Source organism: Microcaecilia unicolor, chromosome 7 (assembly GCF_901765095.1).
Source record: "Microcaecilia unicolor chromosome 7, aMicUni1.1, whole genome shotgun sequence".
Taxonomy (NCBI): Eukaryota; Metazoa; Chordata; class Amphibia; order Gymnophiona; family Siphonopidae; genus Microcaecilia; species Microcaecilia unicolor.
In genome coordinates this window covers 99,988,172-100,011,888 of record NC_044037.1, presented here as the reverse complement: position 1 = coordinate 100,011,888, position 23,717 = coordinate 99,988,172, and the positions used below count along the sequence as shown (strand labels likewise).

At 41.2% G+C, this 23,717-nt stretch overlaps 1 protein-coding gene across 4 annotated transcripts in view; it reads right to left on the bottom strand.

Annotated features, from left to right (window-relative positions):
• Window positions 1–23,209, bottom strand: part of NFATC2IP (nuclear factor of activated T cells 2 interacting protein) — an 84,582-nt gene extending 61,373 nt beyond the window's left edge. The window contains exon 1 of one of the 4 annotated variants that reach the window (XR_003942775.1): window positions 16,997–17,314. Coding sequence is in view for 3 of the 4 variants with exons in the window: in XM_030209103.1 (XP_030064963.1) it covers window positions 16,997–17,062 (66 nt within the window). In the remaining variant the exon portion in view is untranslated. Of the gene's footprint in view, window positions 1–16,996; window positions 17,317–23,174 lie in introns of those variants that run through there. The other 3 variants (XM_030209105.1, XM_030209103.1, XM_030209104.1) reach the window with 3 other exon arrangements.
• Window positions 23,210–23,717: the final 508 nt, after the last annotated feature.

Below are 23,717 nucleotides of genomic sequence, written 5' to 3'. Positions count from 1 at the left end.
GATGCCTATTATATCTAATTTTTCATATAGTGCAACATATTCTAACTCTCTCATCTTATTTGTTATGCTTCTAGCATTCGCATATAGACATTTCAAACTATGTTTGCTGTTTCGATTTATTTATTTTATTTATTTACTAGTAAAAAAGCCCCGTTTCTGATGCAAATGAAACGGGGGCTAGCAAGGTTTTCTTCTGTGTGCATGTGGGAGTGTGTGTGTCCCTGCCCTCTGCCCTCTCTCCCTTCCCCTGTGCTGTCTGTCCTCTCCCCCCTCGGAGTTCAGTCCTTCAGTGTAAAGTTTCCTGCTGTGCTGTGTTTGTGTTACAGAGATAGTGAGGGCTTCTGCCCTCTCTCCCCTCCCCCCTCTGAGTCCTTCACTGTTACAGAGAGAGCGATTTGATTTTGTGCTTTGCTGTGTTTTCCTTCACTGTTTGTGTTACAGAGAGAGCGAGGGCGGGGCAGACACTCATGGGGAAACCGGATATCTCTCCCCCTTCACACTTCCGGCTGGAGGCTTCATTTAGAACGTTGGTGGTGCCTTTTATATATAGAGATTGCATTTGTATCCCACATTAGCCCACCTTTTTGCAGGCTCAATGTGGCTTACAATGTATCGTATTTGGTGGTAATGGATTAGAACATAATCACTTATTGTTACATAGAGATTTTGAGTAACATGGTAGAAGTTTAAAACAAGCAGAGATAATAAAATAATTACATATTGTTACATAGAGAATTTGAGTAACATGTTAGAAGTTTAGAACAAACAGATATTATAAAAATAGGTCTGTGTAAGGTAAAGGAGATGCATGCATTTATATTTGTTGTTCTGTGTGGTATGCCTTATTAAAAAGATGGGTCTTCAGTGATATTCGGAAGTTTGTTAGTTCGTCGATCTTTCTCAGGTTGTGCGGCAGTGCGTTCCATAGCTTGGCACTCAGGTAGTTAAAGTTTGCTGCGTGCGTAAGTTTGTATTTTAGACCTTTGCAGCTTGGGAGATGAAGATTAAGGAATGTGCTGGCTGATCTTTTGGTATTCCTAGCCGGTAAGTCTATCAGGTCTGACATATAGGCTGGGGCATCTCCATGGATGATTTTGTGAACTAGAGTACAAACCTTGAACGTGATGCGTTCTTTGAGTGGGAGCCAGTGCAACTTTTCTTGCAGTGGTTTAGCACTTTCATATTTCGCTTTTCCGAATACAAGTCTGGCTGCGGTGTTCTGGGCTGTCTGAAGTTTCTTGATTGTCTGCTCTTTACATCCGGCGTAGAGTGCATTACAGTAGTCTAGGTGACTGAGCACCATTGATTGTACCAGGTTACGGAAGACTGTCATTGGGAAGAAATGTTTTGCTCAGCAGTTGGCAGTATTAACTTGCAATCTTTTGTCTGCTTTTTCTTTAAAGACACGTGGTCTACCATGGTCTCTATTGCAACCTCGCTATCAGGATACCCTATCTTCCCTGTTTTGGTAATATCTTTGAAAGATACCTTGTTCCGAACCATGCACTTTTGAACGACTGTCGGCCTTCACTCAGGTTCTAGTTTAAAAGCTGCTCTATCTCTTTTTAAAATTCTGATGCCAGCAGCCTGATCCCACCCTGGTTAAGGTGGAGGTCATCATTCTGGAATAGGTTCCCCCTTCCCCAGGATGTTGCCTAGTTCCTTACAAATCTAAAACCCTCCTTCCTGCACCACCACCAACTAGATATCTAAGGTCAGCTTCATTGAATGTATTAGATGTACCCTTTTTTTAGGTTATCCGTTTAGAGGAATACAGGTTTTCAATTTTTTTTACATCATTGGGCCCAGTTTGTGGAACAGTCAGCCTTTACCACTGAGGTTAATTACAAAGTTAGATCAATTTAAAAAGGCTTTAAAAACATATTGGTATCAAAGCACGTTTCAGCAAAGTTATTTGAAAGGCCCATGATATTGAGGAATTGAAGAAGTACAGTATTGTTTTCAGAGTTATTGTGTTTTGACAGTGATGTATGTGGTTGTATAGTGTTATATGTATGATTTGTACCTATAATTGTAAACCACTTAGAATTGTAGATTATGCAGTCTATAAATTTTAAGACATAAATAAATACATTTGGTATAGGACAGAAAAGATAAGTAAATGGGAGTATCAGTGTGCTAGTATACACGGTCATGCAGTGTATCGCAGCCAACACCTGATGTGCCATAATGCTTGTACTAAGAGTTGCATAATAAATTAAGAATTATAGGTGTCTCTGAAAAGAATATGAGGAATCAATAACTGTAGTTGAAGGGGTAAAGCATTCTAGAGAGTAAGGCATATGACACTAAAGGCTCGAGTGCAAATAAAGTCATAGCATACTTGCTGAAGACAGGGGATATGTAGCAGATTAGACTGACATGACCACAGGGTCCTAGAGGGATTATATGCAATTAAATATCTAACGAGATAAAGTGGACTACCTAAGTGATAGATTTTATGAATAAGGGTAAGGATTTTAAAAGAGACTTGATATGTTACAGGGAGCCAGTGTTCCTGTCTGGGGAGAGGTGTAACATGGTCATATATTTTTCAAGCCTGTCAGCAATTTTATAGCCATATTCGGGACTAATTGGAGTCAATGCTGTTCTGAGAGATTTATCCCATGTACAAGGCTGTTACAGTAATTTAAATTCCAAGATGGTTGAGTTAAGTTGCCTGGAGGGACCATGATTAAAATCACAACTTTAATGACCTTGGGAGACTGGATTTAATTGGCTAACAGTTGGATTAATTTTGATGGCTCAGGGGAATGATTACAAAACAAGCCATGGAAAAGAGCCTGGTGTTTGATTAAGTACTGATCTTATAAGAATGAATGCTGAAGCCCTAAAATAGTTCCATTTGATTGATGCGATGTCCTCACCTGGACCTTTGATGCTGTGGGTTTGTTCTAGCTGTTGCCTATGATTCAGCCTAGGTATTGGGTTCTTCCTTATTCCAGGAAGCATTTGACCATGTCAGATGGTAATTTAATAACAGGGCACCTTAATACAGTAGAAAAATGCTTATTTTATAGTTAGCTATGATTCTTTTATAAAATCCTAGCACAAATCCTGCAGAAATAGCAGGCCTAAATCTTATCATGTGAAGCACATGTGTAAATCACATCTCTGTTGAAGTTCCTCCCCTGAACACACCTACTCATCAAATAATGCGCCGGCTTATGCTGCACATATTTTTTAGATGTGATTTAATTTTTATAAGAAGCCAAAAAGTTGTACAAAATTACCTTGATAAGGCTAGATTTACTAAAAGACACTAATGCCATTAATGCACATAGGGGCCCTTTTACAACACTGAGGTAAAGCTACCACAGCGTTGGCGTGCGACAATTTGGCACTACCGTAGGAACCGGTGGTAGTACTGCCCCCACCGCATGCCATTTCCAGCACGATAGGAAATTTTCTTATTTTTAACACCGGGGGGGGGGGGGGGGGGGGGGGGGCTTACCCGGCGGTAACTGGGCAGCACCATGAGCAGCCTGATTACTGCCAGGTTAGAGCGGAATCCCTTACCGCCTCCTATTTGGCTCCCCCGGGAAACTGCTGTGTGGCAAGTGTGTACTTACCACACAGCCATTTCCTTTTCTCTGTAAAAGAAGCCTTGGCACGCAGCAAATCCATGTGCCGGCAACACCACAGGCCCCCTTTTAATATAGCTTGGTAAAATGGGCCCATAATTAGGAACCGGGTCCCCTAGGGTAAACAAACATTTAAGTGTGTTAGTAAGCACTTAGGGCATCTTTTACTAAGGCGCACTCACGTTTTATGTGCGCGCTAAAATTGTGGGCGTGCTAAACGTTAGAGACACCCATAGAAATGCACTGGCATCTCTAACGTTTAGCGCGCATGTGCCTTAGTAAAAGGCCCCCTAAAGTAGCAGTGCCTTTCAATAAATCTAGGGTCCAAGAAAACAGCAAGGCAAACGATCTGCAAACTCCAAGATGGAAGGACAAAAAAAGCAGATCAATCAAAGAAAATAGTTTATTGAATGACAACCAAATAAACAAATCAGCCCGACACTGGCTGTGTTTCGCCCAACAGGGCTGCGTCAGGGGAGTTATGGAAGTCTAAAATCATGAATCTTCCAAAATGCAGTAAAAAACAGCATGAACCGAATGAATCATAAAAGATAGTGACGTGAATACCGTCCTGAACCTTCACAATTCTAGAATGATGAAAAACTAACGGTATTCACTTCTTTGATTGATCTGCTTTTTTTGTCCTTTCATTTCAAGGAATCTAGCCCATAATCTGAAACAGATAAGTTATCTATTTAAAGTTATCCCTGCCATTTCTGCAGTCCAACTTGGACATCTAAGTTATCCATTTTGTGGAAGAGTATCATTGTTCTAAGGTTAACTTTAAGCCCCCACCCCTTGCTTGTCCCAAATCCTGCTCAATTTTAAAACAGGTAACTATGGCCATTTAGGGGGAAAGGGAATTGGGACTTGATATACCGCCTTTCTGAGGTTTTTTTTGCGACTACATTCAAAGAGGTTTACATATATTCAGGTACTTATTTTGTACCAGGGGCAATGGAGGGTTAAGTGACTTGCCCAGAGTCATAAGGAGCTGCAGTGGGAATCGAACTCAGTTCCCCAGGATCAAAGTCCACTGCACAAACCACTAGGCTACTCCTCCACTCTAGCAATCTAATTACTCAGCCAAAGTTATTCATACAAGTGTCAATTTTTGACACATATGAACAAAAACAAAACATTTCTATGGTCACTACCACTGACAGCATAAGTACTTCTGAATAGTGACATGAGTGTGTTTTATCATTTCTTGTAGGTACAATTGTGTGTGAGCAAGAGCGCATAGATATGTCAGTGCATGTACTGCTACTGCATATGTTAGAGAATGTTAAAATGAGATCTATGTGGTAAACAGTGGTGAAATATTGCAATACAAGTGATTGCACAGGAGAGGAAGGATAGACAACCCAACACTTTTATAACATGGCTATTATGGACCAATGTAGCTGGGAAAATATCTACAACAGTAGTGTTACTACTCAGGAAGCACTTAAATCTGGGAGAATGGAGTAGTCTGCTACAAAGACAGGCTGAAGTACTCCTCATTTTACCTCACTATACAAAGGATTCATAGCGTCTGCTGCTTTTCTTAGGGAAATCAGTACGCATATCTACTATAATAATTTGCACCTTCAACGTTCTGAAGCTGACTCCGTGGCAGACTGCAGTGAAGGGTTCGTAACTCTGTATCCATCTCTCTCTGTCCCACCCTCGCGTCAAAACGTGATGACGTCAAGGGTGGAACAGTGAGAGGGAAGGGAACGCTGCAGAGTTGCTAAGCAAAGGAACGCGACGTCGAGGGAACTCTGTATAGCTGCCAGCCCCCGCGCCTCCCTCCCTCTCTATCTCTGCCCTCCAAGCACGACTTGTCCTCCAGCAGCCCCTCGCCTTCGTAAGTGCTGGCTGTATTTTAAAAATTCTTACCTTGGGGTGCGGCGTCCACAGTGAAGGCGAGCGGCGCTTCACACTGCCTTCGCATGTGTCTCAACTCTGCCTCTGATCCCGCCCTTCCGGAAACAGGAAATGAGGCCGGGACCAGAGGCAGAGCTGAGACACATGCGAAGGCAGTGTGAAGCGCCGCTCGCCTTCACTGTGGACGCTGCACCCCAAGGTAAGAATTTTTAAAATACAGCCAGCACTTATGAAGGCGAGGGGCTGCTGGAGGACAGGTTGTGCTTGGAGGGCAGAGAGAGAGAGAGGGAGAGAGGCGCGGGGGCATGGAAGTTGGAGGAGAGGGGGGTGTAGACCTCGGAGGGAGGGGGCATCCTGCAAGTCGAAGGGGAGGGGGGTCGTCATGGGGGTGTGGAACTCGAATGAGAATGGGGGCATGGAACTCTGAGGGGAGGGAGGGGATCCCGGAACTCAAAGGGGAGGGGGGAGGGGTACTGGAACAAAGGGGAGGCGGGGAGGGGGGTCCTGGAACTCAAAGGGGAGGGGATCCTGGAACTCAAAGGGGGAGAAGGGGTCCTGGAACTCAGGGGGTCCTGGATATGGGTGGATGGAGGAGAGGCCAGGGGACAATGCAGAGTTGATGCATATGTAGGGGGGAGGGCAAGGGACAGAGGAGAATTGCTGCACCACGATGGATGGAGGGGCCAGGGGAGAGATGCTGCACATGGATAGATGAAGGAGGTAGGGTACAGAGGACGTTTGCTGCATATGGATGAATGCAGGGGAGACAGCATAGTTGGTGCAGACGGGACACACACTACACTCTCCCACTCACACAGACACACACATTCTGTCTCTCTCTGACACACACTCTTTCTCTCTGACACATACTCACTCTCTGACACATACTCATTAACTCTCTCTCACACATACTAACAGTTCCCTTAAAAACATAATTGCCATTAGAGGATAACCTTGCTAGCACCCGTTTCATTTCTTTCAGAAACGGGCCTTTTTTTTACTAGTAATGGTATAAAAGCAGTCCTGGCAAAGCGTCAGGAGAGGTGTATGGGTTTGTTAGTGTTGCCACCATACCAATTTTGGGGTATCACATTTATTTATTTATTGCATTTGTATCCCACATTTCCCCACCTCTTTGCAGGCTCAATGTGGCTTACAATACATCATGAATAGTGGAAATATATAATAAGATAAACAATTAGTATTATGGAAGGATCTTGGGTAACATGATTACGAAAAAGTATGATATTAGTATAACAAGCAAATATAATAAGACAATACTGGATATATGTAGAGGAGTTCACATTTGTTGATCTTTGTGGTATGCCTTGTTAAAGAGATGGGTCTTCAGTAGTTTGCGGAAGTTAGTTCATAGATTGTTTTTAAGTTGTGCGGCAGCGCGTTCCAGAATTGTGTACTCAGGTAGGAAAAGGTTGACGCATGCATTAGTTTGTATTTTAGACCTTTACAGTTAGGGAAGTGAAGGTTGAGGAATGTGCCGGATGATTTTTTAGCATCCCTGGGTGGTAAGTCTATCAGGTCTGACATGCAGGCAGGGGCATCTCCGTGAATGATTTTGTGGACTAGGGTACATATTTTGAACGTGATGCGTTCTTTAAGTGGGAGCCGGTGTAGCTTTTCTCGTAGGGGTTTTGCACTTTCATATTTTGTTTTACCGAATATGAGTCTAGCTGCAGAGTTCTGGGCTGTCTGAAGTTTCTTGATTATTTGCTCTTTGCAGCCAGCGTAGAGTGCGTTGCAGTAGTCTAGATGACTGAGTACCATTGATTGTACCAGGTTACGGAAGACAGTACTTGGGAAGAAAGGTCTTACTCTTTTTAATTTCCACATTGAGTGGAACATTTTCTTGGTTGAGTTTTTCGCGTGATTTTCAAGTGTTAAGTGTCTATCAATGGTAACTCCAAGAATTTTTAGGGTGTCCGAAATTGGAAGATTCAATTTTGGTGTGTTAATGGTGGTGAATTTGTTCGTGTTATGTTGAGAGGTGAGAACGTGGTACGGGCGGTTAGCTTGACGGAGTTTAAAAAGGGGTTAGATAGATTCCTAAAGGACAAGTCCATAGACCGCTATTAAATGGACTGGAAAAATTCCTCATTTTTAGGTATAACTTGTCTGGAATGTTTTTACGTTTGGGGAGCGTGCCAGGTGCCCTTGACCTGGATTGGCCACTGTCGGTGACAGGATGCTGGGCTAGATGGACCTTTGGTCTTTCCCAGTATGGCACTACTTATGTACTTATGTACTTATATTAGGCACTGGGTTTTTTCTGCATTGAGTTTCAGCTGAAATGCATCGCCCATGAATGCATGATATATAGACTTTGGTTGATGGCATTGGAGATTTCCTTTAAATCTTGTTTAAATGGGATGTAGATCGTTACGTCGTCTGCGTATATGTATGGATTGAGGTTTTGGTTTGATAGTAGTTTGGCCAAGGGTATCGTCATTAAGTTGAATAAGGTCGGTGAGAGGAGGGATCCCTGTGGAACTCCGCATTCAGGTATCCATGTGGCTGATGTAGTCGAATTAGATGTCATTTGATATGAGCGTGCGGTTAGGAACCCCTTGAACCAATTGAGAACGTTGCCTCCAATTCCGAAGTACTCGAGGATATGTAGTAGTATTCCATGATCAACCATGTCAAAGGCGCTGGACATGTCAAATTGTAGACGTAGTATGTTTTTGCCAGTTGCGATCATTTGTTTGAATTTTGTCATTAGAGTAACTAGTACTGTTTCAGTACTGTGGTTGGACCGAAATCCTGACTGGGAGTCGTGTAGTATTGAGAATTTGTTTAAACAGTTTGTAAGTTGTTTGGTCACCATTCCTTCCGTTATTTTGATTATTAAGGGAATGGATGCTACTGGCCTGTAGTTGGTTAGTTCACTAGCACTTTCCTTTGTGTCTTTGGGTATGGGGGTGAGTAGAATGTTTCCTTTCTCCTTCGGGAAGAGTCCATTTTGTAACATATAGTTCAAGTGGTTCGTTAGAGCTGTTATAAACTGTTGAGGGGCAGATGCCATTAGGTTGTTTGGAAATATATATAATTTGCAATGAGATCTGGCAAATCTTTTGAGCGTTTGGGAGATGGGATCTTCCGATAATATCTCGAAGTTGGTCCAGGTTCTGTCTGCTGGGTATACACCAGGGTCTGGGTCTAGACAGTCAAGGAGTTCGGCGTAGTCAATGGTGCTGACAGGTATTTTAAGTCGTAATTGTACGATTTTCTCATTGAAGTATTTCGCGAGATTGTCTACTCCTGGTGTATCTTTGTTGTTGGTTGTGACTGGTGTGATATCAAATAGCTTATTCACGAGTTGGAAGAGTTTGTGTGTGTCTTTGTAGTTTGGTCCAATTTCAGTTTTGTAATATAATCTTTTGGTTTGTCTTATGGTGTATTTATATTTTCTTTGAAGTTGTTTCCTGGCGTTAAGTGTAGGGTCGTCTTTCTTTTTATTCCACGTTCGTTCTAACCTTCTAACTTGTGTTTTAAGTTTTTTCAGTTCTTCATTGAACCATGGTGTTGATCTCTTTCTGGGTGAGGTTCTGATTTGAATTGGGGCAATTTTGTCTAATATTGAACTACATCTATCGTCCCATTCTAGCAGGAATTGGTTTGTGTCTGCCTTCAGGTGGCAATCTCTAATGTTTATTCCCCAACTGTGCTAATCTCTGGTCCCCTCAACTCCCTGCCCCAGCAATCTCTAGCCTCACTTGGCTTCACCCTACATTAACAGGAGCTGAGCAGTGGTTCACATCGCTTATGCCTCTTTTGCAACTTGACTGTATTCTCACAGTTAGTCGTGGAGTGCCTCACAGATCTTGTGGAACCAGCTGGCACAACACAATTAAAACCATAAGTCTGCAGCTAGACAAGAGGCTGGATATGAGCATGAAGTGCTGCTATTTTTTTGCTGGTCCAGAGCGAGGAGGTGGGCTGGGAATAAACATCAGCACTGGGCAGGGTATGGTTGCCTATTTACCAAGTCACACTAATCCAGTCTGTGTTTTTCCACTGCAAGCCTGGTATTGCAGCTCTGATTATCATAGAGAAATAAATAGAATAAAAATTATAACTCCATTCATGACGCAGGCCAAAAACAGGATCTGGGGTGCATTTGTAGTCCTGTGGTAGGAGATGGATTGGGAATCAGCAACTGTGCTGAGAGCACCAGAAATAGACAACACTGGTAAGAGGATACCAGAAGTCAGCTGGTTTTAGAGGGGCAGGAAATAGGACCTGACTGCGAGAGTATGGGACATGAAGCAGAATGTCCTTTTATGATCTGTGTAAAAGGTTGTAACTCACACTGAGCTAATTCTAAAAAAGACAAACCAAATCCAATCAAATCCAAAATACGATGGCTAAGGGGAGCTGGGGCACTATTCTCCCTGGTGGGTGGGGAGAACACACATAATCCCATTCTATACTCTCAGCTATAGAAAGGAGACTATATAATAGTAACAGGCTTCCCACAGCCGCCCTGGGGATCCTAAAGCCAGCTGTATTTTCAGGATATCCACAAGGAAAATGCATAAGATAAATTTACATGCGTGTACAAATTGCTCTACACATTTACTGCACAGAGCCTAAAAACTGCTTAACCTGTCTCACCAATTTGCAATATAAGAGAATTTAACCAACTTGGGGGGGGGGGGGGGGGCACTAGAGAACGGTTAAAGAATAGCAGCATGATTAAGGAGCTCCTCACCTCCATGGCTTAATAACACGATTTAACCTTCTTTTTCTACAAGTAAGAAGTGTATATTTGCTTAATAACACTTCATTAATGGCTACTAGCAAACAATCGAAGAGTGAGTCGACTCTTACAATGGGTTCCAGCTCTAAACGATCAAAACCGGATCTATCATCGCCAGAGAAAGTTACAAGAGACAAGCCTGACGTCGTTGCTACTTTTGCTTTAATAACGGAGCAACTTACCTCGATAACCGGAATGCTCAATGAGAATTCTTCAGATGTAAAATTTATCAAGGCAAAGGTGGCTCGCATCAATGCGCTTCTTGATTTGTTTGAAGGAAGAATGGATCAGTTAGAACAACACCTTAGCTGCATGGAAGATCAGGCCCTAGTATTTCAACGTGCTACTAAAATGGTGCAGGATATGCAACTAGCCATGGGCGATGCAGGGAATCAACAGCATTGGAACAATATCTGTCTGCTAGGTCTTCTGGAGCATTCAGAGGGGGAAAATCCCATTAAATTTCTTGAGGAATTTATCCCAAAGCTACTGAAGATCTCTTTTCAGCATTCTTTTGAAACAGAAAGAGCACACAGAATTGCATCTGGTAATTTTTCTTGCAGGAAAACGCCACGCCCTATTATAATGAAAATCCTTCATTTTCTTCAAGTCTCAACAGAATATTAAGTGGAATGGTAATCACCTTCAAATTTTTACCGGACTTCACAAAAAATACAGTAGATCTTTGAAGGAAATTTCTAAATCTTCGTCCTCATCTGAGGGCTTTCAATGCCCGATTTGGTCTTTTAAGCCCTGCTCGTATGAAGGTGAAGCATCTTGAAATCACAAAAATTTTTACTGATCCTGTTATTTTGGAAAAATATATTACTGAACACGAAGGGGCCCGTATGCAAACAACTACGTGACTCATGTAAAGCCGTTTTGTAATCTTTTTCATGAGATGGTATATGTGTGTGTATTATGTATACCATGAACTGTAAGTAGTTGTGCACTTATATTTGAAGGTTAATAGTAGCTAACATTTCTCTTTTAGGGAGGGGGATGAGTTTTTCTTTTTCATCTCCATTCACACTCTCACCTCCGGGAGACTCCTAAGGGAGATTCAGACTCTTTTATTGTCATTTTTACACCATGCCTACTGCTATGCGGGAAAATGTAGGATACATGTAATAAATAAATAAACTGTTCTGTTTTTATTTTTCTTTGTGTTAATGTAATATCCTATACAATGCAACAGTGTTTGACGTCATTTGGGTGCCTTACTGCAAACGTATATCCTCTATCTTACTATAATGAGTAATCATATGAAGTGTATCTCTCTTAATGTCAAAGGTATACTGAATCCCATAAAAAGGAAAAAAATCTTGTCCTATTTACAGTCTTTTTCTATATCAGTTGCTTTTTTACAAGAGACACATTTATCTGCTTTAGAATCTGTAAAATTGAAATCTAAATGGTTTACTTGTTGTATTTTTCTCTCCTAGTCTTAAAATGAAGAATGGTGTTGCTATTTTATTGGCTAGAGACTTGCAATTTTCTCTTACTAACCATCACACAGACTCAGAAGGCAGATGGATTATTTTGGTGTTGAATATTCAAAATGTTACTTATGCATTTATTAATGTGTATGGTCCTAATCTTGATTGCCCACAATTTTTCACGGACCTATCTCACCAGATTTCACTTCTTACTGTTGATCACATCATTATGGGAGGAGATATGAATATTCCTATAGACTATGTTCTTGATAGAAAATCAACAGTTAAATATAAAGTTACCAATTCTTACAAAGCTCTTCATGATCTAATAGCCCAATATGGCCTGATTGACGCTTGGAGATTGCTTCATCCGGACACACTGGATTATATGTTTTTCTCCAATCCTCATAAATCTTACTCAAGGTTGGACTATTGGTTTCTCTCTAAATCACTTATTGACACTTTGTCTACCTCATCTATTGAACCAATACATATTTCTGATCATGCTGCTATTACGTGTTCTCTGAATATTAATTCTGTGATGCAGAAATCCACAATGTGGCACTTTAATTCATCTCTATTAAAGGAAGAAGCCTTTCTTCAGAAAATCACAGATCATACGGCAACGTTCTTTGAACTGAATAACACCACAGATGTTTCTCCCTTAACAATATGGGACTCATATAAGGCATATATCCGAGGAGCCATTATTGCTCATTCCGCATTTATTCACAAGCAACGTAAGAATGAGATACTCCAACTTGAAAAAGAAATATCTTTGTCTGAACATCAGTATATGTTATCTGGTCTGGCGGAGGATCTTAGTAAACTTCAGAATCTCAAATTTAACTTTAATAAAATACTCTCTGCTCAATCTGCTGTTTACTTTGCTGGAATGAATAAAATTGGTAGAATCTTGGCCAACTATCTGAAAGGAGCAAAGGTACTGTATTGACTAAGCAAAAAGACATTTTAAACTATTTTTTGGATTTTTATAAGGACATATATTCTTCTCAGCATAATGTCTCTTCTGAACAAATGAGCTCTTTTTTACACTCTTTACAAGGCCCAAAACTTGATATGCAATCTCTCTCCAATCTGGATGCTGATATCTCCATACAGGAACTCAAAAAAGCAATTTCTTCATTGAAACTCAGAAAATCCCTGGTAATGATGGCTTTACTATAGAATATTATAAAACATTTGCTTCTATATTAATGCCTAGGTTATTACATTTATATAATCATTGTATTAATAACAAAGAGTGTTCTCCCTCTATGTCAGAAGCTGTAACTATTCTCTTAGAAAAACCAGGAAGGGATCCTCTTTTGGCCGGTAATTACCGTCCTATATCTTTGTTAAATTATGACTGTAAAATATTTGCAAAGTAACAGAGAGAGGGAACCAAGTACAGAAAAAGTCCCAGCAAAAAAAAAAGCACAAAGGGCCTTTAAAAACGAAAGGGAACAACGTTCTTTCATCAAAAAAAACCTTTTTAATAGTGAACTTTGATTGAAAGAACACCTGACATGGGCCGTGTTTCGGTGCTACCGCACCTGCGTCAGGGGTCACACCAATGACAAAGGAGGCTTCAAAAGACTAATTTCAAAAGGATGATGATTTCCAAAATTGTGTGATGTGTTCCTCCAAATAAAATGCAAAGCTCACACACATCAACAGTGTAAGTTCACTATTAAAAAGTCTTTTTTGATGAAAGAACGTTGTTCCCTTTCGTTTTTAAAGGCCCTTTGTGCTTTTTTTTCCCTGTAAAATATTTGCAAAAGTATTGGCTAATAGGTTAACATCAGTAATTGGTCATTTAATTGCTCCTGAACAAAATGGTTTTGTGCCTAATAGATATGACTCAGACAATTCTAGAGTTTTTAGTCATATATTACACTTGTCTAAACAACTTGACATTCCAACTTGTGTAATTTCTTTAGATGCTGAAAGGGCGTTCATGCTGAATGGCCATTTTTATTCCAAGTTTTGAAATGGTTTAACTTTGGTAACCATTTTGTTGATATGGTATCTGCTTTGTATTCATCACCGACTACTAATTTTGATAAATTCTTCACTTTCAGACTCGTTTCCTCTCTATAGAGGCACTAGGCAAGGATGCCCCTTATCACCTTTACTATTCCTCCTGGCATTAGAACCTCTTCTCATAGCTATTAAAAGTCAGTCAGAAATCCAGGGTGTTCCTGTTGGGAATACTTCAATTAAACTTTCTGCGTATGCAGATGATATCCTTCTGTATATCTGTAATCCAGAAACATCTCTTCCTTTTCTATCCAACTTGTTGGAACACTTTGGTTCTCTTTCTGGATATAAAGTTAATTGGTCAAAAACTGAATTAATGCCCTTGAACATACATTGTAATAAATCACACATAACAGCCTGCCCTATAAGATGGTGTCCAACTCAAATTAAATACCTAGGAGCATTTTTTGGGGTCTCTTGGGAATACACAATCAAAATCAATATGGATTTACTTTTAAAAAATACTCGAGACACCTGTACTATATGGTCTCCCTTGCATCTTAGTTGGTGGGGGAGAATTGAGACCATAAAAATGGTCATTGCTCCACGTATTCTGTATATAATGAGTATGCTTCCATTCCAATTTCCCAAGTCCTTTTTTAAGGTTTTAGATAATATTATTTCTTCTTTTCTATGGAAAAATAAGCCTGCTAGAATTTCACATGCCACGCCATTTAGGAGGTTTGAAATTGCCAGACTTCTTTTTATATCAACAGGCATTTTTACTAAAAGGAGTAGTGGCATGGCTTAATTGTTCTAGTGTGCCTGCTCCTGTATGGCTTCTTTTGGAACAAAAGATGGCTCATCCTCTTTCATTAGACTTTCTACCTTTATTGTCATCCTCTGCCATAGTTACCTCATGGCCCATTATTAATGACACTCTTAAGGATCTTATTTTTTTTAGATTCTACTTGTGAAATATCCTTGTCCTCTTCTCAGATGGCATCACTTTGGAGCAATGCTCACATAAAAATTGGTTCTTCTTTTATTTGGAAGGAGTGGATTTCCTGTGGAATATATTGTATAATTGATCTGTGTTCTCGCACTAATATTATCTCTTTTAAAGAGCTAATGCAAAAATTTCACCTGCCTAATACTCAATATTTTAGGAATCTACAATTGAAGTCTGCACTTGCCAAATGGCTGAGGAAGTATTATAATGCACAATTAAACCCTGGCATTTTTCATATATTTGACTCTATAACTAAAACAAAGGGAATAGCCTCACGATTTTATTCTGTACTCCTACCATCTAGTCACTCGAAAATTGTGGCTCTTCAAGATATATGGACAAGGGACACTAATCATGCCATGTCTGATAAGTTATGGAAATGGTTTTGGATTAAATCTATGAAACCTATTGCTTCTGCGCCTATATTGCAATCTCTTTTCTTACTTTCACATAAAGCATTATTGACCCCAGTTAAACAACATAAGGTGGATTCTACATCTTCAAATTTGTGCTGGTCTTGTGATGGAGATATAGGTACATTAGAGCATATGTACTTTTCTTGCCTGGATCTTCTGAATTTCTGGTTATCAGTTTGGGACAGAATTTGTGCAAAGAAAAGCTACGAGAATGGTATGGGATTTGCGTTACAAGACGTATGAGACTTGCTGAACTAAACATGTATACTCTGGAGGAAAGGAGAAACAGGGGTGATATGATACAGACGTTCAAATATTTGAAAGGTATTAATCCGCAAACGAACCTTTTCCGGAGATGGGAAGATGGTAGAACGAGAGGACATGAAATGAGATTGAAGGGGGGCAGACTCAAAAAAATGTCAGGAAGTATTTTTTCACGGAGAGAGTAGTGAATGCTTGGAATGCCCTCCCGCGGGAGGTGGTGGAAATGAAAACGGTAACGGAATTCAAACATGCGTGGGATAAGCATAAAGGAATCCTGTGCAGAAGGAATGGATCCTCAGGAGCTTAGTCAAGATCGGGAGACGGGGCTGGTGTTAGGGAGGCGGGGATAGTGCTGGGAAGACTAGTACGGTCTGTGCCAGAGCCAGTGGTTGGGAGGCGGGCGGGGATAGTGCTGGGCAGACTTATACGGTCTGTGCCCTGAAGAGCACAGGTACAAATCTAAGTAGGGTATACACAAAAAGTAGCACATATGAGTTATCTTGTTGGGCAGACTGGATGGACCGTGCAGGTCTTTTTCTGCCGTCATCTACTATGTTACTATTTGAATCTCCCTCTTTCATTCCATGTTATAGTTTTTTGTTCTGCAGGGTTAAAACAAGCAGGAGTTAAGTGTAACTATAAATTATTGATGCACTATTAGCGGTAGCAATTTCTACTATTATAAAAAATTGGAAAAATCATAAACTGGTTTCTTTTTGATTTAGGTGTGCTACTGTATGTATGACTTTTAAATATGAAAGAATACTAGCTGAACGTACCAATTCTTTACAGGTATTTCATAAAACGTGGGAACAAGTAGCCAAATTTTGTCAAATTTCAACTGTGAATAACTCCTTGATAAGTAAACCTGTTTTGTTCTTCTTTAACCGTCTGTAATGACATTCTATATTTAAGGATATTGCATTGTATAGAAATTTTTATGACATCCTGGTTAGGACTATGTTTTTTTTTTATTTGTATATTTTTTGAAAACTTAATAAATACATTCGAACTTTAAAAAAAATTAACAAACCTGAAACCCCCCCCCCCCCCCCCCACTGTCTTTGAGGCTCCCAATCCAAGATTGGGAAACCCCTTATAGTCACACGCTGGTTTAAACTAGGCCTGGTTTTAATCCACTTCATGCTCGGCCTTGTAGTTTCCAACTTTTCTGAACACAGAAGCAGAAACTACAATTTCCAAGCTGCACCACGATACAATCAGACCTCCAGTAATTCATCAACCTGTTCTAGATTATGCAATTTATACCATAAAAGGAACACAAACCTACTCAAACCATAAAGCTATCTGAACCCCAGTCCCAATAGGGTAACTACAGTAAGACCCTTGTTCGACTGAAACCACCACACACACACATTATGCATTGTGGGCTTTGTAGTCTTTTTTTGCTGCTTCCGGAGGATTTTAACACTACAAATCCCAGAATGCAAGACGCAACTATTCCAATAACAGAAGCTCGTCCCCTCAGACAGGACCAACGTTTTCCCGCCAGAGGAATTACACGGCAGTCACAATTCGTTTTCTCGCCACATTCGCAACTGCCTCAGCATCTAGAACTTAGGGTCGTCATGCCAGACACATTACCTCCCCTCTCTCACTCTCACCTGCTCCGCCATCGCGCACTGTAACAGCCTTAGAGACTCTACTTTCTTGACGTCACAAGGTCCCATTCATCATGACGCTATTTCCTGTTCTTCCTTCATTGGTGAAGAACGGGGAACGCTACTACCACAAAAGACGTTACCGTGTGCAGGGAAGGGGTGGATTGTGAAGGGTGATGTCACTGGTAAGTCATTTTCCAGCCAGTGTTACCGATTCCAAACTGAACTAGTTTTGAAGGCCGGCGACGGGAAATTTTTAGCATTGGTGGGTTGCGATTTTACTTTCTTGCAGTGTGTGCGGGGTTTTTTTGGGTGGGGGAGAGGGGGCAATATCAACGATTTGACCAGTGAGCGTGCTAACCTGAACCTTCAGTTTTGTTCTTTCGGATGTCTCTCTCTGAATTCCAAGCCGTCATCCTACTCTCCAATAGTTTCAAGCCTCGTTCTGGGGCTCCGGACCTCGTTGCATTCTAAGTCTCATTCTAATCCAGTAGCTTTTCTCAGTGCTTTCCAGGCCTCACTCTGAGTCTGGCGCCACCAAGGAGGTTTAATACACAGGCGACCAAGTGACGTCAAAATGTTAAAACCAATTGGGTCAGTCTCAATTTTCTCTTCCCCGGGCAGCCGTTATCGCTGTACTCTCAAAACAAAGCAAGCAAACCTTTGAGTTGCTGAAACCACGATGTCGCACTTTATTGTTAGTAGCATTTGTATTTAATGAATCTCACTTATATTTTCAAACATGCCGACTCGTGCAGTATACGGATGTACACAGAAGTATAATAATGGAATATACTCTTCATAGAGCAGTGATTTGTTATAAATCATAATCAGTGTTCATTTGGGGGGGCTAGTTATAGGGACACCCTAGCACATGTTATACGCGTGCAGAGATTTTTTTTCTCCATTATGAAGATCAGGTGCGCAACATTCAGAGTTTCTAATCTGTTTATTTATGACATTTATCAGTGCTTTTCTTATAGGAAAAAATGTACCTGTACTAATTATGAGCCTGGTCACCAGCTATGGTTCCGCCCCTATAGTAGCTACACCCCTTATACCAGCCATAGTTTATAATTGAAAATGCTATACCAGTATAGTAGAAAAAAATAACTTTTGATTTTTTTCATTATAAATAATTTCTGTAAGCTGTTACAGGTCCAGTATACCCAGTGCAAAATCAGACAGCAGATGTAAATTTTCAAATTGGACCGCAACCTTACACTTGAGAGCCAAGTGAACTCCACAACAAAGAAAATGTTCCACTCAATGTGGAAACTTAAACGCGTATAACCTTTCTTCCTGAGGGAAATATTCCGTAACCTAATACAATCAATGGTACTAAGCCATGCAGACTATTGCAACGGAATCTATGCGGGATGTAAAGAACTCACAAAGAAACTCCAGACCACTCAAAACACAGCAACCAGGCTGATATTTGGTAAAACAAGATTCGAAAGTGCCAAACCCCTCCGAGAAAAACTGCATTGGCTCCCAATCAAAGAACGTATTACCTTCAAAATCTGCACCCTGGTCCACAAAATTATCTATGGCGAAGTCCCAGGCTACATGACAGACCTCATAGATCTACCAACCAGAAACACAACCAGACCATCACGAACATACCTAAACCTCCACTACAAAGCAACCTACACATCCAGCTTCTCCTATATAAGCACACAACTATAAAACTTACTGTCAAAAGCTGTGAAAACAACCTACGGCCATCTAAACTTTAGGAAATCACTAAAAACCAACCTGTTCAAAAAGGCATACCCTACCAACCCAACATAAATACCTACACTCTGCAACACAGCAAAACCAAAGCTCGTAGTGGATACTGTATAACCTCTCCTCTCTTCGATCCCCATTGTGCCTGAACCTTAATCGACCACAATATCACCATGTATTTGTTTCTCTACTGGACTTGGCGAACGCCTTTACGGTACTATGTAAGCCACATTGAGCCTGCAAATAGGAAAATGTGGGATACAAATGAAACAAACAAATAAATAAATATTACAAACACTAAAATGAAAATAAAATGATTTTTCTAACTTTGTTGTCTGGTGACTTTGTTTTTCTGATCATGTTAGTCCCAGTCTCTGTTTCTGCTGCTCTCTATCTGTTCCCTTAACTATGTTTCTAGGGCTTCCTTTCCATTTATTTCTTTACTTTCCTCCTTTCTTCTTCATTTCTAGCCCTACATCCATAGGTAAAAGCTGGGTCCTCCACAGACTTGACTGGAGGAGGTATAGAGTGAATCCAGCTTTTATTTTCTTCATCCATGTACAGTTTTTCTCTTCTTTTGCCTTTCCCTCATGTCCATCAGTATGCATATCCTTCCTATTCTTCCCTCCCCTCCATCCATAGGCATCTCCTTCCTCTCTCTTCCCTCCCATCCATCCATGGCCAGCATTTTTCCTCTCCCCCTCCATGTCCAGCATTTCTCCTCTCTCCTCCCCTCCATCCATGTTCATCTCACTTCCTCTCTCTTCCCTCCCCTCTATCCATGTCCAGCATTTCTCCTCTCCCCCTCCCCTCCATCCATGTTCATCTCACTTCCTCCTCTTCATCCATGTCCAGCATTTCAACTCTCTCCTCTCCCCTTCATCCATGTGCATCTCCTTCCTCTGTCTTCCCTCCATCCATGTCCAGAATTTTCCCTCTCTCCCCTAAATCCATGTGCATCTCCTCCTCTGTCTTCCCTCCTCTCCATTCATGTCCAGAATTTCTCCTCTCCCCCTCCACTCCATCCATGTGCATCTACTTCCTCTATCTTCCCTCCCTTCCATGTCCAGTATTTCTCCTCTCTCCCCCTCCATTTGTGTGCATCTTCTTCCTGTCTTTCCTTCCCTCCAACATTTCTTCTCTTCCCTGCCCTCCACTCCATCCATGTCCAGCATTTCTCCTCTCTCTCCTCCGTGTGCATCTCCTCCTCTGTCTTCCTTCTCCTCCATCCATGTCTAGCATTTCTCCTGCCCTCCCATCCATCCATGTCCAGCAACTCTCCTCTCTTCCCTGCCCTCCCCTCCCTGTTCAGCGATTCTTTGCCCCTATCCTTCCCTCCGATCCATGTCCAGCGATTATCTTCTCTCCCCTGCCTTCCCCTCCCATCCATGTCCAGCAATTCTCCTCTGCCCTCCCCTAACCATCCATGTCCAGCGATTGCCCCTATCTTTCCTTCCATCCATGTCCACTGATTCTCTGCCCTCCCCTCCGTGTCCAGCGATTCTCCTTTATCCCCTACCATCCCATCCATGTCCAGTGACTTGCCCAGCCCCACCTATCCACCCTGAGCTCCCTGACTTTCCATTCCTGTTGCCCGCCTTGCCTTGAAATCTTTTATTTTACCTGCACAGTGGCGAAGCAGCAGTGAAGGCAGCAAGCAGGCTTGCCTCCTCGCTTCCCTTCCCTCTCAGCATCCCGGCTTCCTCTGATGTAATTTCATTTCCGTGAGGGCGGGATGCTGAGAGGGAAGGGAAGCAAGGAGGCGAGCCTGCCTGTTGCCTTCACTGCCGCTTCGCCGCTACGACTTCAGGTAAAAGAAAGGATTTCAAGGCAGGGTAGGCGGCAGGAATGGAAAGTCGGGGAGCTGAGGGCGGGCAGGTGAGCCGGCCCTGGGAAAAAAGGTGCCGGTTACCAGCGTGTACCAGCACAAAAAAAGCACTGACATTTATACCCCACATTAAACATGAATTAAGTTGAAACCTGGGAGCATTTTAAATCTTTTTTTTTCCTGTGCTTACATCAAAATAAAAAGATGGCATGTGGTAACTTGCTCCTTTTGTTTTGTGGATTGCAGAGGTATATCATAAAAATGCACTTGATATTTTTATTACTATTATTTAAAATACAGATATTGAATAATGAGGACAGAGCTACCTTCATGCAGAAGTCCAGAGTCAGTCTAAATGTGCCAACATTGTCCAGTTCAGCACACTTAGCCACCAAGTTCATACAAAGTTAATTATGTTCAGTGAAAAATAAATCTGTTGGCTCAGGCTGCCTGCTATGTGAATATTTCATCGTTTCATTATTGCCACCACGTATTACATATGGGCATTTGCTTTAAACTGATTATTTTAATTTGTGTATCCAGACCTTGGATAGGCATGGTTTGCTTTTTAAAACCAAAGGTGAATCCTAAGGATGGTTGAACAATTAGGTATAAACTGTGTTGTTTTGGAGTGCTTTGGGTCCTGTACATCTGCTGTCTGGAATTTTGGAAGATGGAAATAAGGAAATAAAAATAAAATTTTGGATGTACTCTGTAGAAGTTGTTGTTTACTTTTGCAATGTGATGGATGCCTATTCTGGTGTGTGCATATGATAATCTTTGAATCACTGTCTATACTTATGGTTATGATTTCTGAACACATGGTATCATTAAAGGACAAACTTTTAAATGCCCAGTTGGGTATATATGCTAATCTCAACTTTGCTAAATGTTTCAGATATATCCATCTATTTGCTCCCATAATATAACTGAATTCTTTTATTTTGTCTCACTGTATTTTCAAATGTAAGCTTGGGATAATGTGTGATATAAATGTAAAAAAAAAATCCTTTATACGCCACCTTTTAAGACACTGCCTACCTGCTGGATAGTGATGGCATAAGGGAAGCAAGTTTGGTCCAGTGAAGACTAGTACTCAAAATAACCTGTTCCTTAGCTGGGCCCTAGTTTTACCATATTAAAAATGCCTCTGTGGTTATGTTAAAACGATTAACTGGATTTCTTGAAAGGATTAAATGAATGTAGGATGCTTGACTAGGGACACAAGCATACACTTATTTATTCAATATCACAATTCCTCATGTACAGCTACATAACTTCTTAGGGTGGATAATGTTCCTTTTATTATCGACCAGATAGAGATAAGAGTTTTCACTTTTGGCACAGTATAAGTCATCACAAGAACAAAATATAAGAAAACCAATGGACTGCATTAGGGGCTTATCGCCCATTAATGTTTGAGATCTGCATGAAACAAAATATTTATTTATTTTTATTTTGACTTATAAAACCACTTGCCCCTGAAACATGTTCAGAACAGAATAATCCATTTGTCTATCTAAAAGGTAAACTTCTACAAAACAGATGAAGTTGTGATTCCATGTGCCCCAATAAAAGGAGAGTTTAATTCTACATTCATTTAATTTCAATATATTCTATCATCTTTATAACACCAGGCTTCCCAAGGCAGATTACAACTACAGTTAAGATGAACCCATCAGGAAACAGGATATTCTCAGTGGAATCTGGCCATCTGTATTGTATAGAAGAACAGTGAAGTTTCTACCAGCTACAATAAATTTTGAAGCTGTTTTAGTGATATTCAATTGTTATTTCTTTTCTCCTCCACCTTTTAAGGCACTGCCTATCCAACTGAAGAGCTTTAGACTAGTTACAGATGGCCAACAATAAAGAACGACAACATGGATGCAGCAGCTGAAAGGTTTGCTTGCTTTGTTTTGAGTGAATGGCAATGATGGCTGCGCAGGGGAGTGGAAACAGAGATTAATCAAATTGGCTTCCTTGCTTACAGTGGACTAGATAGCCTCACTTCCACTCCTGTCTATTAAACTTCCTTGGGCGCCACCCAACCTACTCGCCCCCCCCCCCCCCCCTTGTGGTTCCTAATTGCTCTCCCTTGATAACGTGAGGTATGCATGCAGCTAGCGCAGAGTTTAGAAGCAAGAGGACACATAGCTGTGTAGGGCTTTTGTTTCCTGTGGCCAATGAAAGAGCACAGGCTGTGCACACCAATTCTGACTTTTCATAGGGTCTGGCTTTTTATAGTTGGTCTCTGGTTATTATGGGGGTCGTGGGTCCCTCAGTGATCACCCCACCCCTGAAGGATGGTCTGGCAACTGAGTACCGGCACTTTTTTGCTAGAAAAAAACCGCACTGATAAGGTGTAAGAATAAATTGACTCTTCTGTTGCTAGCTGCATTGCTCTCAACATTATATCCCCAGTATCGGTTCTCTTATCCCCTTCCCCACATTCTTCCAACTTTCTTCCCCTTTCCCTGTATCCATTTCCCTCTGTCTTTCTTTCTCCATCCCCTCCAGCATCTGCTCCCATCTGTGCTCTGGCATTTCATTGCTGTAACAAAATTGCCCCCCCCCCCCCCCTAAAAAAAAAAAAAAAAAACAATGTAAAAGTCAAAATACCTTAAACATGAGTACAAAGTACAGTAGAACGCCAATTATCCAAACACCAAACATCCGGATTTCCAATTAGCAGGGCCCATTATCTGCCAATACCTTCCTAGCCAATCCTCCCAGTCTGTGCAGAGAAGATCCCTGCCCTTTCCTTTTCCAACCCTTTCCTGACTCATACGCAGCAGAAGAAAGCCCTTTCTGCCTTGCTCTTGTGGGAACATGGCAGAGGAAACAGTCTTGCTATCGCTGCTTACGAGGACATGGCAGAGGAAACGGTCTTGCAAATGATCCGGGGTATCAGATCATAACAGATGATGAAATTGTGGAATCAGTACAGGACAAGCAACATGAAGAATCAGAAACTGATGATCACGAAGTTGATGCTGATGCAGGACGTCACATGCAGAAGCCTTTGAATGTTTAAATGCAGCAATGGCTTGGCTGGAAAGGCAGGAAGAAAGCAGTGCAATCCAGCTCCTTTTCTGACTACGTGATCTTGCAGCAGAGAAACAAAAACTGGCCTTGAAGAAATTAAGAATTACTTCCTTTTTT